A 25677-nucleotide genomic window follows, 5' to 3' on the forward strand; every position below is an offset into this window, starting at 1 on the left:
CGGTTCAGGGGCCGTTACTGCCCAAGGTTCAGGGATTATCTGGCTGGCTCAACGCCTCGGGTTCTTCTGAACGCTGATTGGACATATGGGTCCAGAATTAATCTCAGGTGGCGGTGAGGTTGTAAAAGTGTTACTGGATTGTATTTTCACAAATAACCGTTGTCCAGTAATCTAGCTCCTATAGAGAATAATAAAATAATCTTTGTTTTATTAGGATAATTCATTTAAAACATCTAGAAACCGTCAGCGAGACATCTAAAAGCACAGAAATGGGAAAAGACCAAGAAAATCAGGAGCATCTTAACACTGATGTGTGTGTGTGTGTGTGTGTGTGTGTGTGTGTGTGTGTGTGTGTGTGTGTGTGTGTATGTATATATATGTATATATATATATATATATATATATATATATATATATATATATATATATATATATATATATATATATATATATATATATATATATATATATATATATATATATACACATATATATATATATATATATATATACACATATATATATATATATATATATATATATATATATATATACATATATATATATACATATATATATATGGAGGCTGTTTAGTGCCGTTACTTTAGTTGATGTTTTTTATTTTCCCTCTGTCTCATAAATGTTTGATCGGCTCTCATCTCCACATTTTGACAGTCCAATATTCATTTTTTATAGTAAGGGTGAGGTGGGTGTGGATATCAATTCACATGAATGTTTTAATGTGAATGAATGTTCAAATCAGATGTTTTATGTGACTCATCTTCACGTATAGACTGAATAATTCACTCAGGCTGGGCCAGTTGTGTAATTCTCTCCTTTCACACCCCGGTTTTCTCTTTCTGAATAACCCTTTTGAGCTGCTTTTGAGACTTGACCTTTAGATTATTTCATAAAGAGCTTGTAGTGTGAAATCTGGTGATTTTACCCCGAGTGCGCACTTGAGCCACTGAAACTTAGATGGATGAAATATCAAACCTGAAAACCAAACTTGGTTAAAGAGGTCGTGTTACGCTGATGTTCAGTGATCTGTGTTTATTCTGTGGTTTTTACACCCATTTCTGCTCAAGTGTTCTCCTGGAGGCCTGCCGATGGGAGGAGCTGCAGAAATGTGCAGGTCCCAGCACGCCATCAACGCTGCAGGTTTATATTGATCGTTGTTCCCGCCTGTAGCAGGGTGGATGCTACGGGGGCCCGACCGAAGGATGGAGAGGACACGGAGTTTTGTGCAGACCCTTTTATTTGCTCAGATCACCCACACGTGAACAATCACCTTCAGCCAGCAGACCAGCAGCACCTCACGATCAGCAGCTCCAGTCTCCCACCTCCTCCTCCGCAACGCAGCCCTGCTCTGGCTGGTGGTCCGCCTCCGTCCCCGCCGTCGCTGATGGCGGCTGCGCCTCCGCAGCTGCCTCCCCAGCCAACTCCGCCTCCGTCTCCCCCTCCGTCTCCGCCGCTGACTCCATCCCCGGAGCAGTCGCCTGGCGGCCAGCAGCTTCTGCCTCACGGCCTCTCAGCTGCGGCGCCACCAGCGCTGCCGCGGCGAACCTCAGACGGGGTGCAGGGATGGGTCGCTCCGCGGGTCCCGCCGCCTCGGGAGCCGTCGCTTGGCGGCCCGCAGCTTCTGCCTCCCGGCCTCTCAGCTGCGGCGCCGCCAGCTCCTCCCGCGTTGCTGCGGCGGCCCTCAGACGGGGTGCAGGGGTGGGTCGCCCCGCAGCCACCAGGGCTTCTATGGCGGCCAGCTGTGCAGATTGGGCCCACCTGTGCCCTAATCAGCCTGAGTGGCTGCAGCTCCTCCACCCTGCCACACCGCCCTTGGGTGTCACTTTGCCACCTTAACAGTAAAATACACGAGCCCGCCAACACAACGCAGACGCGCGTCCGTCCAGACTCGGGCTTCACGCCGGGAACTGCACCAACTTTCAGCCTTTCCTGCACACCTGTTCCTAAATCTGTCCTCGGTGGAGTATCACAAAAACAAAACAGAAGAACAAATACATTTGAGCCTATGTTATGGACAGGAATATTCCAGGAAGGATCTGTTTTTGACTCTGTAGTGGCTATTTGTCCTCCAGGTGAACTATTAAAAAACTCAAAAGTATCAAACTATAATAAACTGAATCACATCAAACGGCCACTGAGACACCTAGGGAGTGAATTTACGCAGAGGATAAACAGAGTCCATTGTCCAGGCAAAAAATAAAGTTTCTTGAAGTATTATTCCATTGGCAAACAATCAAAGAAAGAACAATGGCTCTCTGCCGCCTCTTTGCCCTGGTAAAACCATCTGTCTGTGCTGCCTCATCTGTGTCTGCCAACCCCTACATGTAAACTCACCCGGGGCCCTGCAGCTACCCAGTACCTTCAAAATAAAAGCATGGTTAAGTACCAAAATAAACTTAATCAATACTAAATATCATAAACAAACTAAAGGTGTGTTCCCAAATCTAAACCACAAAAACCAACTAAATAATAAATGATAAAATAATGCAAAAGTGACAAATAGCTCAAACAGACCCTACAAACATCTAAGATGAGAATTCATCATAACACTTTAAATGAGTCAGAAGATGTGGAAAAACATAAAATGACCACTTTATACTTTTCTTTTTTATGAAAAGTATCAGAATGAAAAGCACACGTACCGGCCGGTTGAGCCGGTGTTCTGCCAATCCTGGCTCCCTGCCGAGAAATGCTACTTTGTGGTTCTGTGCTTGCGCACAGTGGATTTTCAAAGTTTGATTGGCACGTCAATGATTTTTGCACGATGTAAAATGGATATGGGATGTTGAGTATTTGATCCTTCAAAAATACACTACCCATGACATGAATCGCATTACACTTTGTGAACATTATACGATAAAGAGGAAGAAAAAAACTATTCTATCGCTTTATTTGATATTCATTCAGTCATTGGCCTTTATTTAACCAGGCAGGTCATTAAGAACACATTTTTATTTACAATAACGGCCTGGCAAAAGACAAGGACCATTTGGGGGGAAAGGAAGTGGTTTAGGGAGTAAAACACAGTAAAATTGTAGCTCCATTTTTTGGCAAAGCAGCAGAAATTGGTCTGAGTGGGTTTATGGGCTAGTTTATAAGTGAGGAAAGTTTTATTGGTAATCAAGCTGCTCATATTAACAAACAGGGGATTCGCAAACGCACAATACCGGGATAACCACCGATCAAGGCCCAATCCCAATACACCCCCTTCTTTCTACCACTAGCCCTCCCTCACTACCACTACCCCTAAAAAAGAAGGGACAGATTTTAGGGCACTTGAAATCTTCCCAGGTCTGTCCCACTACTCCTACTTTCAGCACCACCCCTAAAATCAGGAAGCTGAGAGCCAAAAGCTGTTTTAATTTCAGCTGTAGCGCTGTTAATATGCCACTTTATTAAGTTTTAATATTTTAAAAGTAACCGGAATAAATCGTTGGTGTAACGTGGAACCATAAATCCCTTTATTCTGGCGTGATCTTCCGTAAACGGGCAAACTAGTGATTATGTACATTCACTGAGTGAATATTATGAAAGTAAAATATATATTTCTCACTAGAAATGTAATCAAAACGCATTTTTATGCAGAAACTAACTCAAAATATTGATTTTATTCACTAAAAAATGAGAAATGTCCCCAATGTTTTTTTTTTTTATTCAGTCCGCAAATGACGACGAAAAGCATTCTGGGAAATTTTTCTAGCCCTAGATCCGCTAGTGAGCATCTGAAAACCCTCGATCCGTAGAGACAGATTCATAGCCACTACACTAGTTTTCTTCACTACCCCTACATGCAAAGAGGAATTGGGACACCACTACCCTCACGGGAACGCGCAAAATTTAGGGGTAGGGCTGAAAAGTAGGGGTAGGGGATGTGTTGGGACAGTGCCCAATACTCCGGATAAATCCTGCGGTCTGGGGCGTGTCTGGGGCAGCCACCGCTGCTGGGAGCATGTTCAGCCCGGTCTTAACTGCCGGTGAGCAGGGTATCTGTGGGTATCACCGTCCGTGGGTTCGGGCCGGGGTCACGGCCGAGCTCAGCGTTGTGAAACCGGACCAAGAATGTCCCGTAGAGAGCCTGAACCAGAGCAGCGAGTTTTTATTACCATTACTGCCGTTTGTGGTTGAGTAGATCAAAATCTGAGCGTAAATCCTCTTCAGTTACATTCTGTGACACGGAAATAGATTAATAAAAAGCTCCACGGGACAGTTGTGGGCTTGTTAATTCTAGAATATAGACGTTAAGTGTCTTGATAAACTGAGTGGATGGTGGTTAATGGATCCACTGACATCAGGATTTGACACATCATGATTTCTCCGCGGTACAGTTGGGTCTTTGTGCCATTTTTCTGAATGGAGGCTTGTAGTCGCAGCTCGGTGCTCGAGCAGAAATAGCACAATGATAGCCATTAAGATGCTTTTATGGGGTTGCGTCACACAGCCAGCGAGGCTGAGAGCTGTGCATCACTTTGTCTGCGTGACAGAGCTCCGTACTGTTGGATGCAGCGTCGCTCCTGAGTGGCAGAAACGTCCCGCGTCCTGACAGAGACGCTCCTTTTCACTTATTGTGTTGTCCATCGTGTCAGCAGACCCCCCAGCTCGGTTTCCATCAAGTCTTTGAGCGTCGGCGTGTGGTGGTCGATGATAGTGGATCATACTCTGGTGGTCGATGAGTCGTTGATTGACGCGTCGTTGACTAAATCGGATTCTGAATCTCAGTATTAGGCAAGGCAAGTTTATTTGCAGAGCACAATTCAACACAAGGTAACTCAAAGTGCTTTACATCAACATTAAAAGCAGCAAGACACAATTAAATAGTAAATAACAAATAAAATGAGATGAAATGATAAGAAATGTCAATGTCAATGTCAATTTTATTTATATAGCACATTTAAAAACGACCGAGGTCGACCAAAGTGCTGTACAGTATACAATAAAATGAAAAAAAGTGTAGAAACAATAAAATCACTAACATGCTAGAATGATCAATGAAATAGTAATAAAAAATAGAAAATAGACGGCAAAGAACAGACACACAAAGTGCACAATCACTTCTCACAAGAAAAGAGGTAAAATAATAAAAATCCGTACAGCAGGTTCATCTCATTCTTACAATGGCAAGAATTACGTTTCTATACGGTCAAAACTAGGGGTGGGACGATACGGGTAAGTCCCAATTCGATACTTTGGCGATATGTGGCCCAGGATATCGATAATATCACGATATTTTCGATATTCGATATATCGATATATCGATATATCGGTAAGAGCGATATATCACGATATATGGGACTGAAAAAGAAAAAATACCTATAAAAAGGAAAACGTCTGTAGTTATGCATTTATTCAATGCTAAAACTTCATACAAGAAAGTGCATTTGTATATTTCCTCACTGTCTCCTAGGCTTGTAAATGTAAACACTGTACAGCTGGATAAATTAAAGTGCATGAACATTAATAACATGTTTTATATAAACCAAGACAGTGCACTGCTTTGTTTCTAATACTGAAAAGTCAGTAAGCAACTTAATTTTGCACAGTACCTCACTGCCTCCTAGGGCTGGGTATCTATTAAAATGTCAAGAATTGATCCGATTCTTAAGATTCAGAATCTATTATCACCATTTGATTCGATTTGATCCGATATTGATGTGGATTTGTGTTATTAAAAAAAATGTTTGCGCTGTTGCCTGAATTATATGACTGTAAAATAACTAGTGAAATAATACTTTCACAAATAATTATTGTGAAATAACTAAGAAATAACTCAAATAGGCTCTTCAATATGCCTTCTTTTCCAATATCCTTTTAGCCTGTCTAATTTATTCTGTCACCACACACACATATTGCCATGAAGCATCAGGCATTTTTCACTTATCATGACAAACTGTATCCGATAACAGAAGAAACCAAACAAGCTATAATAAATATAAATAATATGAACTTCATTGAACTAATATAACATTTTGAAATTTAAGCTGAAATATCCAAAGCACTGAACACTGGTTTTGCACGGGTGGGCGTGTGTCTGTGTGTCCGTGTCGTGTGTAAAGGCGGATTTATGGTTCCGCGTTACACCAACGCAGATTTACGCCGTAAGGTACGCGGCGACACGCACCGTACTGTACGCGTCGCCGCGTACCTTACGGCGTAGGCTCTGCGTTGGTGTAACGCGAGCCGCTCTCCTCACGTGGAGCGCGAGCGGAGCGGGGTCCGTTTCTTAACGCAGCTGGTTGTCTGTGTGAGCGGACATTAACGCACATGGCAGCTTAAACACCAGTAACTTCCAGCATTAACAGTGCTGCTCAGCCCGCTGTCTGTACGAAGTAACCCGTGGTTCTGTATTTTCTGAGCTGGTTTCTCAGGCGGCCGCTTTGATATGTTTGTTTTGTTCACGAGGGCAGCGGGGGCGGGCGGGGCAGGGGTTTACGCGGTGACAACCGCGTAAACCATTATGTGTGTTGTAATAAAATATCGATATTAGCCGACAGTATATCGATTATTTATTGAAACAGAGAGCACAACAATATATTGAAATATCGATTTTTTTTCCCACCCCTAGTCAAAACGTACAAAGACCGGGTCAAATACAGTATTACAAAAGTAATCTGTAACAATTCGTACGGTGAATTAAACCAATTTGACAATTCTACACCACAATGCCTGTTTCCAGGCCTGATTTCACACAACTGAGGAGAATTACGTTTCTATACGGTCAAAACTTACAAATACCGGGTCAAATACAGTATTACTTAATGTACAGTATTATTATTTAACAGCTCTTATTTAGCTCCCAGCTGTCATGAGGTTGTTAAAATGTGCTAATTAGAAATAAAAGAGAAGAAAGATGGAGTGAAGGAGATGCTTCACTCTGTTCTAAAAACAGGTGTGGTGACAACAGCGGCTTGGTGCTATTATTATTATATCTACATAATGCAATTCTCAGCGTAGATGGGAAGGAAGTTGATGCCTCACTCTGTTGAATTTTTAGGGGTTTTTTTGTTGACAATTAAATTTGTTTGCAACTATTTTTATGGATTTTTGTTGACAACGTTGACTAATTGTTGAACCCCTATCGGTGTGCATTTCAGAAAAAGGTCAAAATTCAAGACGCTTTCTTAATTTCACACAAATAAAGATTTGATAATCAGTCATGATGTTCACACGGTCACCTGTTTTTGTTTCTAGACTAAACAAATCCCCAGAAACCCCAGAAAGCACAACCTTTCACTGTTCTATCTCTCACATAGGTGCCGTTATGCTACACGTAGTTAGCACTTTGCTGCTTCTCGGCGTCATAAATACCACTTCTTAAAATGAAACGTGAATCTGTTCGGACTTTTCGTTCAGTTACGATTCATCGGCGGTGGATTCATCTTAGATCCATCTCGGTGTCTTTGCACCATTAAATAACTTTCACCCTTTTATTTTCTCCTCCATCTTTGGATTATCAACTGCCATGGCTGAAGCCTCGTGAGTTAACTTGATCGTAGTTTTTGTCGTCGTAAGGCAGCACACAAACGTCAGAACACAAGTCTGAAGTTACTTGAACTAGTTTTTGATGATAGATTCCTAAATTAATCAAATATTCCTATAAATATAGGTGAAACTGACGAGATATGGGGTCAGTATGTAAGATTCTGCGGTGCAGCGAGGGTTAAACGCCTTTTAAGACGATCCAGGTCATATTAAAGTGGAGCTGTTCTGGGTCTCAGATGTCACCAGGCGAAAGGTGGGGCGCACCTGGGCTCCGTTTCCCAGAACCTGAGCTCAGGGAAACTCCGTCTCACAAAGCGAGCAGGAGGGCTCGGCTGAGCCGGCTTCAGAGAGGGAGGTAACTCACACGCTGACTCTGTTACCATGGCAACCGACTCAAGAGCAGGTTTACGTCTACGTATCCCGAGTGTCTTTCTGTCTTCTTCCCTTCATAAGGCTGAAACAAGTTTAATTTGATCAGGCAATCGAGAGACAAATATTGAGGATCAGAACAGATCTGAATGAGGCCAAATTCACCAGAACCTGCACTCATGACCATCAGTGTGATGTAGGGTGGAGGTGGATGTGCTTGCTGCTCCGTAGGCAGCTCAAATGATTTTATCGAGCCCGTTACGTCTCATCTTGGAATGTTTCAAGAGTTTTTAGTTTTTCTTTCCATCCTCGCTCCCAGGACTGGACCTAATGACACTAAAGATTGAGAAAAATAAAGATTGAAATCCATTTGTATTCATGCAAAACAGATTGCTTTTTATTTATTTGCTCTGTAACATTAACTCTTTCCTTCGCTGCAACAGCAACTCTGAATAGAGATTAGTTGCACTAATATGTTAAGTTCTAGCAAACTGAAGCAGGGTTAGGGTTAGCATGCCAACCATGTGTTGCCATGGTGAATCGGAGCTCCACTGATGATGGATTCTTTTTTCTTTTTTTTTTTTACTTTCTTTTTTTTTTTGACATTACAGGATACTTCTTTTTTTTTTTTTACATAATATATACGTCGTACCAGTAAAAATAACAAATACAGTACATATAAACAAACACAGCAGACAGGGTAATCTAGAGCAAAGGAAAAAATGTCTTCATCAATCTTAGGAGTATGGGCGGGTTGTCTGAACACCTGCTCTGAAACCAAAGACTCCTTCGTGAACCGGTTAATGGTTAACAGTCCATCACACAGGAACGGAAACGACCAGTCAAGCACTCTCTCGCCCACCCGTCACGCCAACGGTCAGGTTATTTAGTCTGCCGGTCCAACAGACGTGAGCAGAACCTGCATACACAGAGACGACCGTGCTAACCACTGCAGCAGCAGGGACAACCTCTTCTTTACCGAGCACACGGCAGCGCAGCTTAGGTTTGGATGATCCAATATACTGTCTCAGAAAATTAGAATATTTTGATAAAGTTCTTTATTTTCTTTAATGCAATTAAAAAAACAAAAATGTCATACATTCTGGATTCATTACAAATCAACTGAAATATTGCAAGCCTTTTATTATTTTAATATTGCTGATTATGGTTTACAGTTTAAGATTAAGATTCCCAGAATATTCAAATTTTTTTTGATAGGATATTTGAGTTTTCTTAAGCTGTAAGCCATGATCAGCAATATTAAAATAATAAAAGGCTTGCAATATTTAAACTTTAAAACTTATTTAAAGTTTAAAACTTAAACTTAAAGTTTTAAAACTTTAAAACTTATTTCAATATTTAAAACTACACACTTACGGGGACGACTACACACAGCTATCAGCCCAAACCCCTCAGACCAGTTGTCCAGGTGCCGCAGGGGCGACGCCAGAGACGTTCTATAAACTTTACACCCCACTACGGTTGTGTTTCCTGTATCTGTGTCACGTGGGTTTCCCCACTGCCCCTTTAGGAGATAGGAAGCAGGTCCTGAGTCTATTGAGTCCTATGGGAAAAGTGAACGTGAGCACAGATTATTACCAATTCCTTCGCCCCATAGTAACCTAAGTAAATATGGGTAACATTTTTCAAAAGCCACAAACCTTCTGAACATTCTGACACCAAAATGGCAATTTTCAGACCGACAAATTAGGAGAAAATGAACTTTGTTTGAGACCTGTCTCTGTCTGAGCAACACACACTCGCGAGATTTGGCTCTCATAGCTAATAATATAATATAATAATAATACATCGTAACATAGCCCAGACTGAAATGCTGTACTTTTTACCATGTTTTATTTCAATCAAACCTGATGTGTGCTGCAGGTTTTATACAAATTTTAAAAAGAAAACTCCCCCACACCTTCTTCTCACTGTACTCGTGTTTATTGGGCCAACGTTTCGGTCATAGACCTTTTTCAAGGCATCAAAAATTGGCTGCAGCTTTCCTCGTCCGACGCAGCTTTCTGCATATCCGGTGTGCTAAAAGTTTTCTACTTCAGGTTTTATACAAATAAAAGTGTTTTACATCCTGTTAATGCCAAAAACAAGAACACGTCCTGGTCCCCAACCTCACCCTAACGCAGTTCCCCTCCGCTGAGGTGAGGAAACTGGTCACATCTGGGTCACATGGCGTTGAGGATCGCTGGATCTCTCTGGGACCAGATCCTACTTGTGAGAAAGGCCCACAGACAGTAAGGACTAGGGCTGGGGATCCAGTCAAATGTCAAGAATTGATTTGACTCCAATTCTTAAGATTCAGAATCGATTATCAAGATTTGATTCGATTCGATTCCGATATTGATTTGGGTTAGTGTTATTAAAACAGTTTTTTGAGCTGTTGCATGAATTATATGATTGTGTATTTGTGTGTGGCAGAATTACCAAACAGATCCAGGGCAGCAAACAGAGGCTGTAAGAAATCGGTTTTATTTTTTCCCACATTCAGTTTAAATTTTTTCCATTTTCAGTTTTATTTTGGTTTTACATTTTTGAGAATTTGGTTTTTAGCATTTTATGCAAATGTAAACCCAAGACAGTATATAAAGCAATGAAATATAGACAATTTATGCAATTATAACCTAACACTTTAATGTTTTCATACCTTTAAACATATTTAAAGGCAAAAAATGGCACCGATTATTCTTGGGTCCAACAAAACATTCCTTTTTTGGGCATAAACCAAAAAAACCAAAAGCTGTAATGTAATGATGAAAAAAAATCGATTTAGACATACAAATCGATTTTTAGGAATTAATGAGAATCGATTTAGAATCGGAAAATCGATTTATTTATTTTTTCAACACAGGCCTAGTAACGAAACCAACCGTCCCCGTAGCTTGCTCTGCTTGCATCCCCTAACCTGCCCTGGTGGAGTAATGAAACTAAAGAAGAGGTTGTGGTTGTGTGCTCAGGTGTTCCTGGGGCCCAGCGGGGAGGTGGAGGAGTACGCCGTCATCCCCGTGCAGAAGAACGCAGCCATCAGCTCAGACCTGATCCTGGACCAGACGGAGGAGCATCTCTTCATCATGACCCACAACATGGTACCGCTCCACTTCCTCCCTGAGAAACCATGCTTGTCTTTCTGCCCCAGTTCCTCCCCTGAAGCTCAGTGTACTCTGGATTTTTGTAATTGCCGTAATTTGGCTCTGCATTGTTGCGCGGGGAAATGTGGGGCGTCTGTTTCCCTTGAATGAGACTTGTCAGAGCTCACTGGGACGGTCTGCATGAATGAACACGATTGTTTTTGTCCTGGTTCAGCTGCAGAAGCGGCCGGTGGCCGAATGCCAGCAGCACTCAGACTGCCACTCCTGTCTGCTGGCCCACGACCCGTACTGCGGCTGGTGCGTCCTGGAGGGAAGGTGAGACCGCGCGGACACGCCGGACACGCCGGACACGCCCTTCAAACACCTCACACACCTCACACAGTCCACAGAAACAGGGCCAGGCGGGATGGATGAGGGCGTCTGCTCCGTCTGCTCACATCACTGAGCAAGCCGTGCACACTGAATGAAGGGATGCTAGGAACATGTGCAGTGATGGAACGTAGAAACATCATCATCACATGAATTAAGACTAAAGCAGAGCGGAAGTAGGAGCAGTTTTAATGTCCACCATGAAACAGCAGCTGGATGTTGCTGTAAATGTAGGAATTGAATTCACATTCATGGAAACAAGGTGTTGTGTTCTTCACCATATTTTTATGATGTCTCATCGGTAGACGAGACAATTTCCTTTATTACCTTTTATTTACAGAACTGTTTCAGAAAATTAGAATATTGTGATAAAGTTCTTTATTTTCTGTAATGCAATTAAAAAAAACTAAAATGTCATACATTCTGGATTCATTACAAATCAACTGAAATATTGCAAGCCTTTTATTATTTTAATATTGCTGATTATGGTTTACAGTTTAAGATTAAGATTCACAGAATATTCTAATTTTTTGAGATAGGATATTTGAGTTTTCTTAAGCTGTAAACCATGATCAGCAATATTAAAATAATAAAAGGCTTGCAATATTTCAGTTGATTTGTAATGAATCCAGAATGTATGACATTTTTGTTTTTGTAATTGCATTACAGAAAATCACAATATTCTAATTTTCTGAGACAGTCCTGTATTTCCATGAAAGCTTCTAAAGAAATACTTCCTTCTGGTCCCTCAGCTGTCAGTCAAGCTGCATTTTAAATATCAGAACCCTTGAACATGTAGATTAATGGAGAATATGTCAGAGCAGTAACTTTATATTATCTTTATTATTGTTGTTATTATTATTAATAATAATAATGATTCAGTCAGGTGTCCTCTCAGCGATCAGGTCCCGTGTGACCGACGCTCCGTTCTCACGTCCAGCACACTTTAGACCAGGATCCAATCTTCCTGAGGGCCCGTCTACAGGATATATCTGGGGTTGTCCTCCCTGAGTTACATGGTTGCCATGGTAACACTGACCTGGTTTTGCAGCGCTCGTACCAGTGTCATCTGGACCCGCGCTGCCAAATGTCTACACGTTACACGAAAGTGGCGCCTGGGTGCTACTTTAGGTTTGGGCCAGCGTGTCGGCGGGTCACGGTCCGGGCAGGTCAGGTGTTCCTGACGGACAGCTGGGAGAGACCAGAACACCCAGACCATCCAGAACACCCAGAACATCCAGACCCAGATGCAGAGCTGAGCTGGATTCTGCATCAACTACAACAACCTGCTTTGATCTGCCGTATAACTAGGATTCAAGCAGGATTCTCTACATGTAACTTTATAAACTTTTCAGTGTAAAACGCCTCAAGTTTAATTTAGTAAGTGACCTGAACTGAAAATCTGAGTAGAATCTCGTTAGAATCACTTTCATATGTGGTTTTAATCAATAATAGAGAAGTATTGTTGGTAAAATGTGGAACAGAGATTTATGCTGGTCGTGTGAACGTCGCTGATATCGAAGTGTTCACGGTTCTGAGCAGAGCGCTGGGTTAGGTTACTCAAAGGTCACCAACGTATCTAATAAAGGGTTTTTTAGTGTATTTAGTCCTTACAACATCTTGTTAAGGATTTTTTTCCCCTCTGCATCATATCTTGTCAGAGCAGTTATGAGATTCATCATTTTCTTTTAGCGGTTGCCAGTTCTGTGTTTGTTTCCTGCATCCAAACTGTTATTAACACACTTCCACACTGCAGAAGTGGAAGAATCCCCCGTGAAGTCACCTAGGGTCCATGCAGACAGAGAGCTGTCCAAGCCTCTGATCGCGCTACGTTTCAAATGAAAAATGCAGTGAATGCGAGGCTGGAATGACCCACAGAGGCCGTCGCAGCCTTGATTTAGTTTGGCAGCTTCTTGCCACTGAAAACGACATCGGGGAAAGTGTTGTTAGTGCTGAAGCAGGACCGGGAAAGAGCGAGGACCGGCAGAGCTCCACTGGGGCCACAGCTGCCTGGCTGCTAGCGAGGCCTGGACCTGTCCGTGTCTCTGCAGACGTCCACGTGGACGGTCCTGACAGGATTTGCAGACCAAAACCAGTTTCTGAAGCAGACTGTAAATGTTTATTTCTGCTGCAAAGCCAGACATTTTAAAACGGAGGTCGACTCGCTGTTGGGTCGGCCCTAGTGATCACTCAGTAGAGCAGGGGTCTGTAACCTTTTTTATCAAAAGAGCCCTTTTGCCCACACTTCTACAAAAAAAAAGATTTGTCGGGAGCCGCAAGAAATTTAGAGATTTTAAAAGTTTTCATCTTTTATTTATTTTAGCTGTTACAACCCCTAAATATAACAATAGAAGTGCAGTGTGCATTTGTAGGCGTACTTTGAAATAAATTAAACTGTGAACTGTAGGTCCATTTCAGTCTATATTTGTGTAAAAGTAAAGTAAAAACGACCCCACTTTAATATAAATTAAAAAAATGTGCTGCAGATTAGCAGCTTTAAAAATAAATATAGAAATATAGAAATTAAAAATAGTTCTTTTAAAATTAGATGGCATCAACTCAAACTCCAAGATAACTGCCCAACAAAATAAACGTATATGACTAAAAATGAATTCAGAAATATCATTTATTTATGTTCGGGGTGTTTTTCAAGGCCAAAGGGAGCTGCTACAGTGAGGATGAAGAGCTGCAGGTTGCAGACCCTGCAGTTCAGGAACGTCAGTGTTTTCTTATTTCCGCAGTGGTTTCAGTTTGGAAGTTGAAATGTTGGTACCTCACCCCCCCCCTTAAGTTTTTTTAGCATCTTCATGCATCCTATTTCCTCTTTTCCAGACATTTTTTCTTGCACCGTCACAAGATAACTCAAACGGTTTGTGACGCCAGAGTGGGACTCTGTGGTCTCGTACATGGAAGAGGAAGCGAGTACAACAAGCAGATGAAGCAGCAGAAGTCAGAGCAGTGCATATGTCCACATAATTTTCTGGTTTTGGCCAAAAGCTTGGCAGAGCACCGAGGAGCACTTCCTTCCAGTTTATGACCTTGTTATTGGTTTGTCTCCGAAGTAACAACCGAGGCTACACAAACACCTCTATTGATAGGTTTGTGGCTTTCTCGTTCCGGGAAAGACGCTGCAGCTGCGTCTGCTCCAAGTCTAGTGGCAATGACGTGGTGGACGATAAGTCTGTTCGGGAGTCTGACGAAGGACGAGACCAACGAGCATCTAGAATCAGCAATAAACCTCGTATGCATGTTATGGGACCGCAGGACGACGCCGGAGGATGTAAATGCAGGAGAATCATTAAAACATCCCAGGTGGGGTTCCAACCACCACGCTGCTCCAAATATTCATTTTCCAAATAAAATTAAATCAAATCCTGCAACTCTCTCACCAGCGGCCGTCTCCAAATAGATGTACTTTATGAATGCCTTTTATCAGTGGGGAACCTTCTACGCCTTCAGAGAAGGCCTAAAAAAATAAGAAATAATAATAAATGTAATAATAATGATAATAATAATAAAGTATTCAATACATTTTTTTTTTTGTATTTCTATCTCATTTAATTTAATATAATACAGGACTATCTCAGAAAATTAGAATATTGTGATAAAGTTCTTTATTTTCTGTAATGCAATTTAAAAAAACAAAAATGTCATACATTCTGGATTCATTACAAATCAACTGAAATATTGCAAGCCTTTTATTATTTTAATATTGCTGATTATGGCTTACAGTTTAAGATTAAGATTCCCAGAATATTCTAATTTTTTGATTGGAGAGATAGGATATTTGAGTTTTCTTAAGATGTAAGCCATGATCAGCAATATTAAAATAATAAAAGGTTTGCAATATTTCAGTTGATTTGTAATTAATCCAGAATGTATGACATTTTTGTTTTTGTAATTGCATTACAGAAAATCACAATATTCTAATTTTCTGAAACAGTCCTGTATATTTAACAGATTTTCTCTCATCTATGTTCTAAAATTAAGTTTACTGTCAAGTTCATGTCCTGAAAACCTGTTATCCAATCAGAATGGTCTGTCTCCATTAAGGCCCAGTCAGCTGCTCATTCATTGGTCAGGACTTCACCAATCCCGGGGAAGGCCGAGCTCGCTGTGTGTTTTGGTGTGGAGAGTGATGGGCAAATCCACCAATCACGGTTTGATTTCAAGTGGGCGAAATAAAACAAAAGATGGTAGGCCTTCATGAAGTCCAACATCAAATCTCTGCAGAGTGCTGCACTTGTTAAACCCTTTTATTCATTGTGCTGTTGCTTTTTTTCGGCAATGATTTATTTTCTCTGTGATGAGGTGAAGGCCCAGCGGTCGTGATCACGGTTCACCACTGTCTGGTGGTGTTGCGTGGTGATAGCGGAGAAGTTGAGTGGTCCTGTTTCACGGCCTCTGGTTGTCAACTACTGCTTAGTTTTCTCTTCTCCTTTGGCTTCGTGTGTCATTTATCCTTCGCTGTCGGCCGCAGTGTGACGTACTTTATTGATGAGTCGCAGTTCCCGCATCTGGCCCAGTTGTCATGGTAACGTTAATATACTTGCCTTTTTATTGTGCGTTTCCTGGGGGCCGCTTGTCACCCGAGAGTTCAGCCGCTGGGAGACTCGCTGCAGTAAATCAACGTTTCCTTTCCTCCAGTAAAATGAAATGATATTCAGTTTGGTGGTTTTACGGGCCGTGTTGGCTGTCAGGCGTGTTGTCACCTTACGAGCATCATCTGGGCGGGGCGTTGGGGTGTGGGTGGAAGGTTGCTGGTGTGATGATGGTCAGAAGCTGCTGGTTTGGCTTCATCACTCAGTGAATCAACTCTTTGTTGGAGCGGAGTCCGAATAATGACTGGCTGTGAACTCAATGATGGATGGATAGATAGATACCTGTACATAGATAGATACTTTATTGATTCCGATGGTGACCCACAGTCACACATATACATATAAATATCATGGTATATAGTTTATACCGCTGTATATTTCAACTGTGTGTACATATATACTGTTCCACTTCTCAAGTATTCCTACACTTCCCGATTCCTAATGTACATATCTCCCCATAAGGCAAGGCAAGTTTATTTGTACAGCACAATTCAACACAAGGTAATTCAAACTGCTTTACATCAACATTAAAAGCAGCAAGACACAATTAAACAGTAAATAACAAATAAAATGATAAGAAAAGAGGTAGAATAATAAAAAGCACAAGTTGTTAAAAGTAAGGGCAGTAGAGTACAGCAGGTACATCTCATTCTTACAATGGCAAGAATTACGTTTCTATACGGTCAAAACGTACAAAGACCGGGTCAAATACAGTATTACAAAAGTAATCTGTAACAATTCATACCGTGAATTAAACCAATTTGACAATTCAATGCCACAATGCCTGTTTCCAGCTCTTATTTCACACAACTGATGAGAATTACGTTTCTATACGGTCAAAACGTACATAGATCGGGTAAATATCCCTCCGCACAAAACGACCATAGCGCTGATCTCATTATCCAATCTGATGGTAGATTTGAGTTAATTGAGGGTTGTTCTGACTCCTACAAAACAAACTTAATAACCTTCCTCTCCTCTTCCCTTTTCCATCCACCGACATGTTTTTCTTGCCACATCCGATTTCTCCCGACATGTTTGTTTCCGTTCATCTGGTCTGGATGAGTGTCCATGTGCAGATCTGGGCCTGGTTCTCATGGTCACGGTTCTCTCCCCGTCCAGGTGCGTGGTGAAGTCTCTGTGCGGCCGTGGGGAGCAGCCGGGTCAGTGGCTGTGGAGCTTCGACATGGAGCAGCAGTGTCTGCTGGTCCAGGACGTGAGCCCCTCCAACATCAGCAGGGAGGAGAGCCGCATGGTGAGTTCAGAACACCACGTCTCCGTCAGGCTGGGATTTCACAGGTAGAGGTCCACCCGGGCGGTTCGGGTTCGCTGTCTGAAGCCCAGTAATGTGCATGAACGAGTTCAAATGAACGCGTTCATTTCTGTGAGAACATTGAACTGAACGCAACATATTTGCAAATAAAGAACTTGAACGTGAACTTGTTCATTCTGCAGATCAGGAACTGGAATTTGAACTGTTCACATTATGTGAGTTTCAGCTTCACTGTTTAGGTCCAATTATTACGGAATACATTTCACCAGCGGGCGGCATGTACATTTAAAATACTAGACGAGACGATTACTTCACACTACATTACCCACAATGCCGTGCACACACTAGCATAACAACAGGCACCAACTCCATGGCAACAGTGGCCCGAGCCCGGTGCATCTTTACGAATGACACGTAAAGAGAGACGTTGTGGATGCAGAGGATGATCCGCTTATCATTATCTGCGGGAATTTTACACATTGTCTCCCAAAGAGTCCGACGGTTCAAATTTGAAACGTCACATGGAGTTAAAGCATCCGTCCAGTGTGAGAAATTATCTGCAAGTCCTTGACAATCAAAAAAAGTCATCAGGAAAGACCAAGAAGATCCAACAGCCCCAAACGACCCCAGTCCCCCTGCTGCTCCTTCAGGGGGAGGATTTACCTGCAACAGGGAGACAAACTGATAATGGACTACATTGTTGGAGATTTACAGCCTCTGAGGAAAGTTGAAACTAGTTTGAACTAGTTCAAAGTGAAAATGGTGAACTATGAACATGAACTGTTCATTTTTAAACTATGTGACCTGAACTTTGAACTAGTTCATGAGCAGTATGAACTTGCACAACACTGCTGAAGCCGCTGCAGATGTTTCAGAAGCCACGACAACTAACGGCTGATTGTATTTGTTTGTTTCTCTTTTTACTGATGTGATCTTCTTATTTTCCCCTTTTCCTCGATTAGATGTCACGTTAAATACATCAGATGATTCTCAAATTGGCTTCACCTTGTTTAACGTGTTGATTAAATTTTAGATGAAATGAGGAGTTTGTTTGTGCTGCTGCGAGTGCGGCGTGTCACGGCGAGCGCCGGTCCTGCACGGCTGGTGCTTGTGGTCCTCTCTTCTCTGCTCAAGGGCATTTTCTTTACCCGGTCGAAGATGCAACGAGATTCTGAAGAATTAATCAGAGAAATTCAGAAAAAACTCGTAGTCGCAAGTTTGAGTTTTTATTGATTAAAGGAGCATGATGCTCCTTTTAAGAAATGAGACTCTCTAGCGCCACCCTTCACCACGACGGCCGTTGGGGGTACTGCAGCCAACAGTGAAGCCGGCACGGGAGAACAGAGAGAACGTGGATGCAGCGTCATGTGACGTCACATCCGCAGCGCAGCGCGGGAAATTCCGGCCCGGAATTGCAGCACATTTTGCAGCACACAGCCTGTTCAAGGCAAATGAGAGATACACTAGAGGGCTCATTCTTTTGGGTTTGGAACGCTTCATCTGACATCATTACTAGAAAACTTAAAACGTATACAAATTCTTTTCATAAATCCTGCCTCAATCCTGCCTCATGCTCCTTTAACTGTCCGTTATAAGAAGTTTTCACAGCATGAGGGTGTCGACTTTGATTGGATAACAACTTCAGCTTGAATGCTTTCTTTTGCATGAAGTCTAGTTAAGCTTTAGGCGCTCTGCTCAGACACGGCCCCGTCCCAGATCCCTCGTATCTCTGCTCGGGGCTGCTGGGCGTCTGGCAACTTATTCTAGAAACTGTTGCGAGCTCTTCAGATGCAACCAGTAGTGGAACGTATCAGAGCCGGGCCGGGGGGCGGGGCATGTGACCGGGGGGCAGGGCATATGACCGGACCCTTTGCAGCCTGGACCCTGGAGCCTCTCGTCATTCATCCCCGGGGATGAATCTCTGCTAACAACGTCAGCTTCATCTCCCACAGGAGGAGGATTAGGGCCAACAAAATATGCGTCTAGCTTGGGCAATTTGGCTTTTTCTTGCTCCCTTTTTTCTTTTTCTTTGCGTTTTATCGCTCCACTTTTGTGTTTCTAACTCCCGCTCATGTTTCCAAGCTCTGTTGACAAGTGATCAATGATGACGTATAGGGGTGGGTTAAAAATATTGATATATCGATATTTTATCGATATACATGTGTAGGAACGATTATCGATACATAAATTCAGTATTGATAAAACAAAATATATATATATATATTTTTTTTTTTTTTACCCAGTGCTTCTATCTAAGTCAGTTCTGGGCATTGCTCCCTCTGCCAGCCCCGGTTGGCCAGAGGGGGCATGTATAGCCCAGGACTGATGCATGTTTTTGTGAGGGTAGCTCACATTAGCTACCCAAGGGAACACGGGGAGAACATGCAAACTCCACACAGAAAGGCCCTTTCTCCAACCAGGGTGTGGTGCTGAAGTCATGGGGGAACTTAACACGCATTCAGCGCCCATAGCGTCCCCGGCGGGAATTTCTTTTTTTTTTTTTTTGAGAATCCCTTCCATTGCCAAAGCAAAATTGGTATTGTAACTAGAATATCAATATCGGAAATCGTATCGACTTGGGAGCTAGTGTATCGGAATCGTATCGGGAGGTCAGTGATGATACCCAGCTCTAATGACGTTGATAGAGGGCTGTTGATGACGAACGATTTTACCCAAAATACATTTGGAGATTCACTTGCAATTTTTGTTTTAATGTTAACTGTGAGTGTGAAAATCTCAGCACAACATATTATACAATGCTTTATACCTAATATGAACCAAATGGTGCCACAAAAAAAGAAAATCTTGTGGGGCGGCGGGATCTGCTGCCTCAGGGCCCCATTGGGCCCCGGGCCGGGGGAGTAACGCCCCCCCCCCCCCAGCCCCCCCTGAAACCCCACCCCTGGATGCAACGGTGATGTTTCTCAACGTCTGGCTTTGCATATTCAGTAGCCTGTACTTACAACGGTTCCACGGTTCGGTCTCTGCTAAATGGATTCTGGGATACTTTGTCGTGTCGAGTCTACGCGAGCCGCCACCATGATGGCTGATGACGTTTCACGAGGGCTCAGATTGGTGATGCTGCTGATCACCTCATGACGGCGGGATGTCTGCCGGCGCTATCGTTTAACTCCACAAGATTTAACTTAGCATCTTTCAGCTCCTCCACTGGTGCTGCACCGATGCAGGGAGGATAAAGGTTATGATTTGGGTCCCAACAGAACTACTGTCTGTCCTCCCAACACAGGTGACCCTGACCATCCCGGGACTTCCCGTGCTGGAGAAAGGAGAGTCGTACTTCTGCTTCTTCCAGGACAGCCCCAGCCCCGCCAACGTGACTGAGAGCGGGGTCAGCTGCTACTCCCCGGAGCCCAGCCGGACGCCCACGGTGCCGCTGCGACAGGGTGAGTCCAGGACAGACCGCTTTTGATTAACAGCTTCATCCTGCCATCATTTTAATTCTGTGCGTTTTCTTTGAGTTGAGTCTTTGTGTCAGAGCAGAGGATCTCATTTCTATTAGAGTAAATATGCAACATCGCAGCATCAGACGCCTCTGAAGTCAGATCTGTGTTTGTTTTTGCTTCTCTCTCACGTGCACGGATCAGAGCTGCCTCTCACGTTCATCACTGAAACCTGCAGCGTGTTGCAGTTCTCAGGGTTCAGAGCTGTGCAGGATTCAGTCCGGTGTGCTGCATGTGCACGGAGATAAAGACTGCAGGATCCGGCTGTATTTTCTCTTTACTTAAGGGGGTTTGTTGCAGCGCTCACTTAATAAAACACGGAGCTGAAGGCGTGCACGGGATGCTGTTGCCGCGGAGACGGGATATTCAGCTGAAGTCTTGAACTGGACACAATTACATAGAACTTTAGTGTTACGTTATCTAACTTTTAAAGATGCTGAGCCGTTTATTATTTACATTTTTTCATTGAAATGAATAAAGAAAATCCTCTTTTAAACTTTGTATAATCCTGGAGGCGAAAATGGATTCATATTTATCATTTCAGAGGTGCACATGAGTTATATTTCTGTGCTGTACAGGATCAAAATGATATACAATTCAAATGACTTTCTAACCCCCGAAATGACATGAATTGCTGCAGTAGTGGTGATTAAAGTCTCCTCAGGGATCACTGCTGGGGGCAGGGGGGGTGTAGCGCTCTGCAGGTCTGAGCAAAGGCACTGGAGTCTCCGTGCGGTAAAAGAGATGCTCGTATGAAGTATCCTCGGCCACACAGTGGCTCCGGAGGCGACATGATATAAACGATAGAAGCAACGTGAGACGCTAAACGCCTCCTGACGTCTGCAAGACTCGTCCACCCAGACGTGATCTCTCTCACACACGTAAACTAAGATAAAGCTGTAATATTACGAGCACGGACATGTCGCCGTTAACTGCTCGGAACCACATTGTAATGAGGTTTGATGGTTTTGAACACATGGTGGTTGGTTTGATCCATTACTCTTGGCACGTGTCAGTCCTCAGGGTTTCCTCTTATGGTGCTTTTCCACTAGTACCTACTCAGCTCGGCTCGCCTGCTTTCCACTAGATGTCTAATGTGCCGAGTAGATACTTTTCTGTAACTATTCTGCTGAGGTTCTAAGCGGCTGAGTCGGCTGTATCTGACATCATCACACTACAGGCCACCGATTGGTTGGAGTCAGACGTCTGAATCAGGAGAAGGAAATCAGTTTATGATATATGTCATATTCCGGTTTTTAAAAACCTGAATATGACCCCTGGGTTACTCCTTTTAAAACCCGAATATTGGGTCATGTAAACGCCAAACGGAATATCCCCATCAAACGGAACATGAATTTGTTTTCTGCGCATGTTCTGTTCACAAGTAATCCTGGAAAAGGAAAAGTTGCGCGAAGCAGCATTTGTTTTGAATTTGGATACAGGAAGAAGAAGTGGAAATGACGGTAATTGCGTCATGATGTTCTCTGTGCGTCGCTGGTTTGATCCAGATATCCCAAATGATTAATTACCATGTATACAGGGATAACCCTGTTTGCTCACACATGTAAACTGAATATTCCGAATGTTTCAGTAACCGGAATATTAGCAATAACCAGAATGTTGACTGCATGTAAACGTAGTCACTCTCATTTTTTAACTTGATATCAAACACAAGCCACAGACCCAGCAGCATCTATCATCTCCTCCAGGTTCTACATCTTTAGTGTTGTCGTCTTCTTCGTTTAGATACACAATCAAATACGTCACAGCAGCTTCACTCCAACCTCCTACTTCTGCTCCAGGTGAATTGTTATTGAATAGAAACCAGGCTGAGTTGAGTGGAGCTGAGAAGGTACTAGTGGAAAAGTGCCAGTAGACTAAAGGTGGTGTTTCCTGGTTGGGGTGTAGACCTGGGGTGGTGCCAATGTCACATCCGTCTGCGTGATGGTGCTTGTTCTGGCTGCTGTTGCTTCTCCTTTAATGCCATGAAGCTCCTTTAGCTGCTGTGGGGCGGGTGGACGGACGGACGTGGCCCGACCCGCCAACACAGTCTGTATGTGATATCAGAGTATTTAAAGAGAACGACCCACTAGGACGTAGAAATATGTCTCATTGTTGCAAACGAGCACTCACGGACACGCCGTCATGTTCATCTTAGACAAAAAATAAAACCCTTTAATCAGTCAAATCTCTCAACAGCTAATTCTGTTATTTATTTGTGATTTAAGGCTTGTACTAGTACAGCCCGGTACGTCGTCTGATGTTTCCGTCTGACTCATGATGACGTGTTTTTTTTCTGTGGAAAAGAGAGAAAGAAGTGTGTTCACACCCTGTGATGTGGAGCCGACCAGGAGAACCACTGTGGAACCAGACCAGGGTTTCCCACGTGAAGCAAAGCTAGAACAAATGATGCAGTGCAAAAGGGTGGAGGTCCGTTAGGGTGGAGGCTTCGCTCAGACCTGGAGATCCTCACTAAACTCACTATTACACATTTAGGAATGGGTTAAGTCCTAAATTCCTTCAGCTGTGTGAGCGTGTCATGTTCATGTTCATGTGCAGGGTGGAGGGTGGCTGCATAATTCTAGAACTCGTTCATTATCTGTCTTTCATATTTATCCTAAACCATTTTGATCTCTGATTGATGGGAAGATTGAACATGTGTAACCTTGTGCTGTCTTCTGGTCAAGGAAAGAGGAAAGAAGGAAGGAGGAAAGAAGGAAGGAAGGGAGGAAGAAGGGAGGAGGGGAGAAAAGAAGGAAGGAAGAGAGAAAAGAGGAAGGGAAGAAGGAAGGAAGGAAGGAAGGAAGGAAGGAAGGAAGGAAGGAAGGAAGGAAGGAAGGAAGGAAGGAAGGAAGGAAGGAAGGAAGGAAGGAAGGAAGGAAGGAAGGAAGGAAGGAAGGAAGGAAGGAAGGAAGGAAGGAAGGAAGGAAGGGAAGATGGGAAGGAAGGAAGGAAGGAAGGAAAGATGGGAAGGAAGGAAGGAGGGAAGGAAGGAAGGGAAGATGGGAAGGAAGGAAGGAGGGAAGGAAGGAAGGAAGGAAGGAGGGAAGGAAGGAAGGAAGGAAGGAAGGAAGGAAGGAAGGAAGGAAGGAGGGAAGGAAGAAAAGAAGGAAGGAAGGAAGGAAGAAAAGAGGAAGGGAAGAAGGAAGGAGAGAGCAGGAGGAAAGAAGGATAGGAGAATGAGGTCATTTTGACCCAAAGACAGTACCAGGGTTAAAGGACCTACAGGATGATGATGACCTTCAGCAGGAATGGATCTGTGTTCTGCCCCCCCAGCAAACCCCAGCAAACCTCTGCAGGTCTCCAGCTCCAGGAAAACCTCCCTACCGCTGCATTCTTCACATTTTCCTCCACAGGTTGGAGAGGATTAAGATCAGGGTTCATCCTGTGTGGTTTAATCCCTCTGATGTTGGTGTTGTGGATCTGAGGGATGAAACCCACACATGTGTTTCATCTGAGCTCTGCTGCTCTGGTCCGGCTGCTCCGTCCCGTTCTCACAGTTCTGACGGTTCTCCGGGACCAGAGAACTGGCCTGCTCCGCTCCGCTCCGCCCTCACGCTGTTTTCCTCTCCGTGTTTGTCTCCAGAGTTCGTCACCGTGGCCTTGTCGCTGCGCTTCGGGGACGTCACCGTCACGGCCAGGGAGTTCACCTTCTACGACTGTGTGGCGGTGAAGCAGCTGTCCGGCAGCCGGCCGTGAGTTCCTCCCCTCTGCTCTGTCTCTGCTCTGTCTCTGCACAACACCCAGAACCCCTGAGGAGGCGCTGATCCGGCTAAGTCTCCGTACCGGCGTCTGGGTCAACACCGACCTGACCCCACTGCTACATTAATGCACCTCACCGTGGGGGAAACCAGAGCTGGCCTCAACGCTCCTTTACAAACCATTCAATAATTCCCTAAGACATAAATAAAATAACACGGATACAAATGTAATTGACTGTTATTTATTGGAAGAAATCTATAATTGTGTCGTGGCATTCAAATACCAAAAAATGGCCTCAGTCAGATCAACGGTAGCAGCTTAAACCGAGTCTGTTGGCGCTTTTCCACTAGTACCTACTCAGCCCGACTAGACTCATCTTGCCCTCGTTTCTTTTCCATACCCGGAGCAGAAGTAGGAGGTTGGAGCAAAGCTGCTGTGACGTACTCGGTTGTGCATACACAAACGAAGAAGTAAAAGACGCCAAAGACGGACAACATGGATTAATAATTAATACTTATTGCCTTTTTATTTATAAAGCGCTTTTCAAAAACAAGTCACAAAGTGCTTTACATGCAATTAAAAACAGGAAACAAACAATAAATACAATATTAAGATAAGACACAATTGAGAGATAATAAAAACAGACAAATAATACAGTCAGTTAAACGCAAGTCTAAAATAGTGAGTTTTTAAAAGTGACTTAAAAGAAGACAGTGTGTTAGCTACCCTGATCTCCTCCGGCAGGTCATTCCATAAGAGGGGCTAAAACAGAAAAGGCCCGGTCACCCTTGGTCTTTAAGTTAGACCAAGGAATGGCCAGGAATGACCCACCAGAGGATCTCAGGGTGCGTTCAGGCTCGTATGAGGTCAGGAGGTCAGCTATGGAATCAGGAGCTAGCCCCATACGAGCCTTAAAAGTAATAATTACAATTTTATTTTATTATTGGATGATATGATATATCTGCTGCTTGCTCTGTGGCTTGTATTCAATGTAAAAATTAAAACAACGGAGGGAGAGAAGGCTTCAAGCAGCGAGTCGCTCTTTCTCTGATGTCACATCCTGACTCAGACGTCTGACTCCAACCCCCCGACCAATCGGTGGTCTGTAGTGTGATAATGTCAGATACAGCCGACTCAGCCGCTTAGAACCTCGGCAGAATAGATACAGAAAAGTATCTACTCGGCACATTAGACCCCTAATGGGAAAGAACCAAACCGAGTGGAGGAGAGCCGAGTCGGGCTGAGTAGGCACTAGTGGAAAAGCACCATATGTTGAACACGTCCTGCATCATCACCAGGAC

At 43.4% G+C, this 25677-nt stretch overlaps 1 protein-coding gene across 2 annotated transcripts in view; it reads left to right on the forward strand.

The window, feature by feature from the left end:
- Window positions 1-25677, forward strand: part of LOC133448969 (plexin-B1-like) — a 127324-nt gene that overhangs the window by 69666 nt on the left and 31981 nt on the right. For both annotated transcript variants that reach the window (XM_061728007.1, XM_061728009.1), the window contains exons 6-10: window positions 10839-10967; window positions 11185-11285; window positions 17063-17195; window positions 20461-20617; window positions 24261-24369. In XM_061728007.1, the coding sequence (XP_061583991.1) occupies window positions 10839-10967; window positions 11185-11285; window positions 17063-17195; window positions 20461-20617; window positions 24261-24369 (629 nt within the window). The remainder of the gene's footprint in view (window positions 1-10838; window positions 10968-11184; window positions 11286-17062; window positions 17196-20460; window positions 20618-24260; window positions 24370-25677) is intronic.

The sequence above is a fragment of the Cololabis saira genome, chromosome 8, assembly GCF_033807715.1.
Source record: "Cololabis saira isolate AMF1-May2022 chromosome 8, fColSai1.1, whole genome shotgun sequence".
Lineage (NCBI taxonomy): Eukaryota > Metazoa > Chordata > Actinopteri > Beloniformes > Belonidae > Cololabis > Cololabis saira.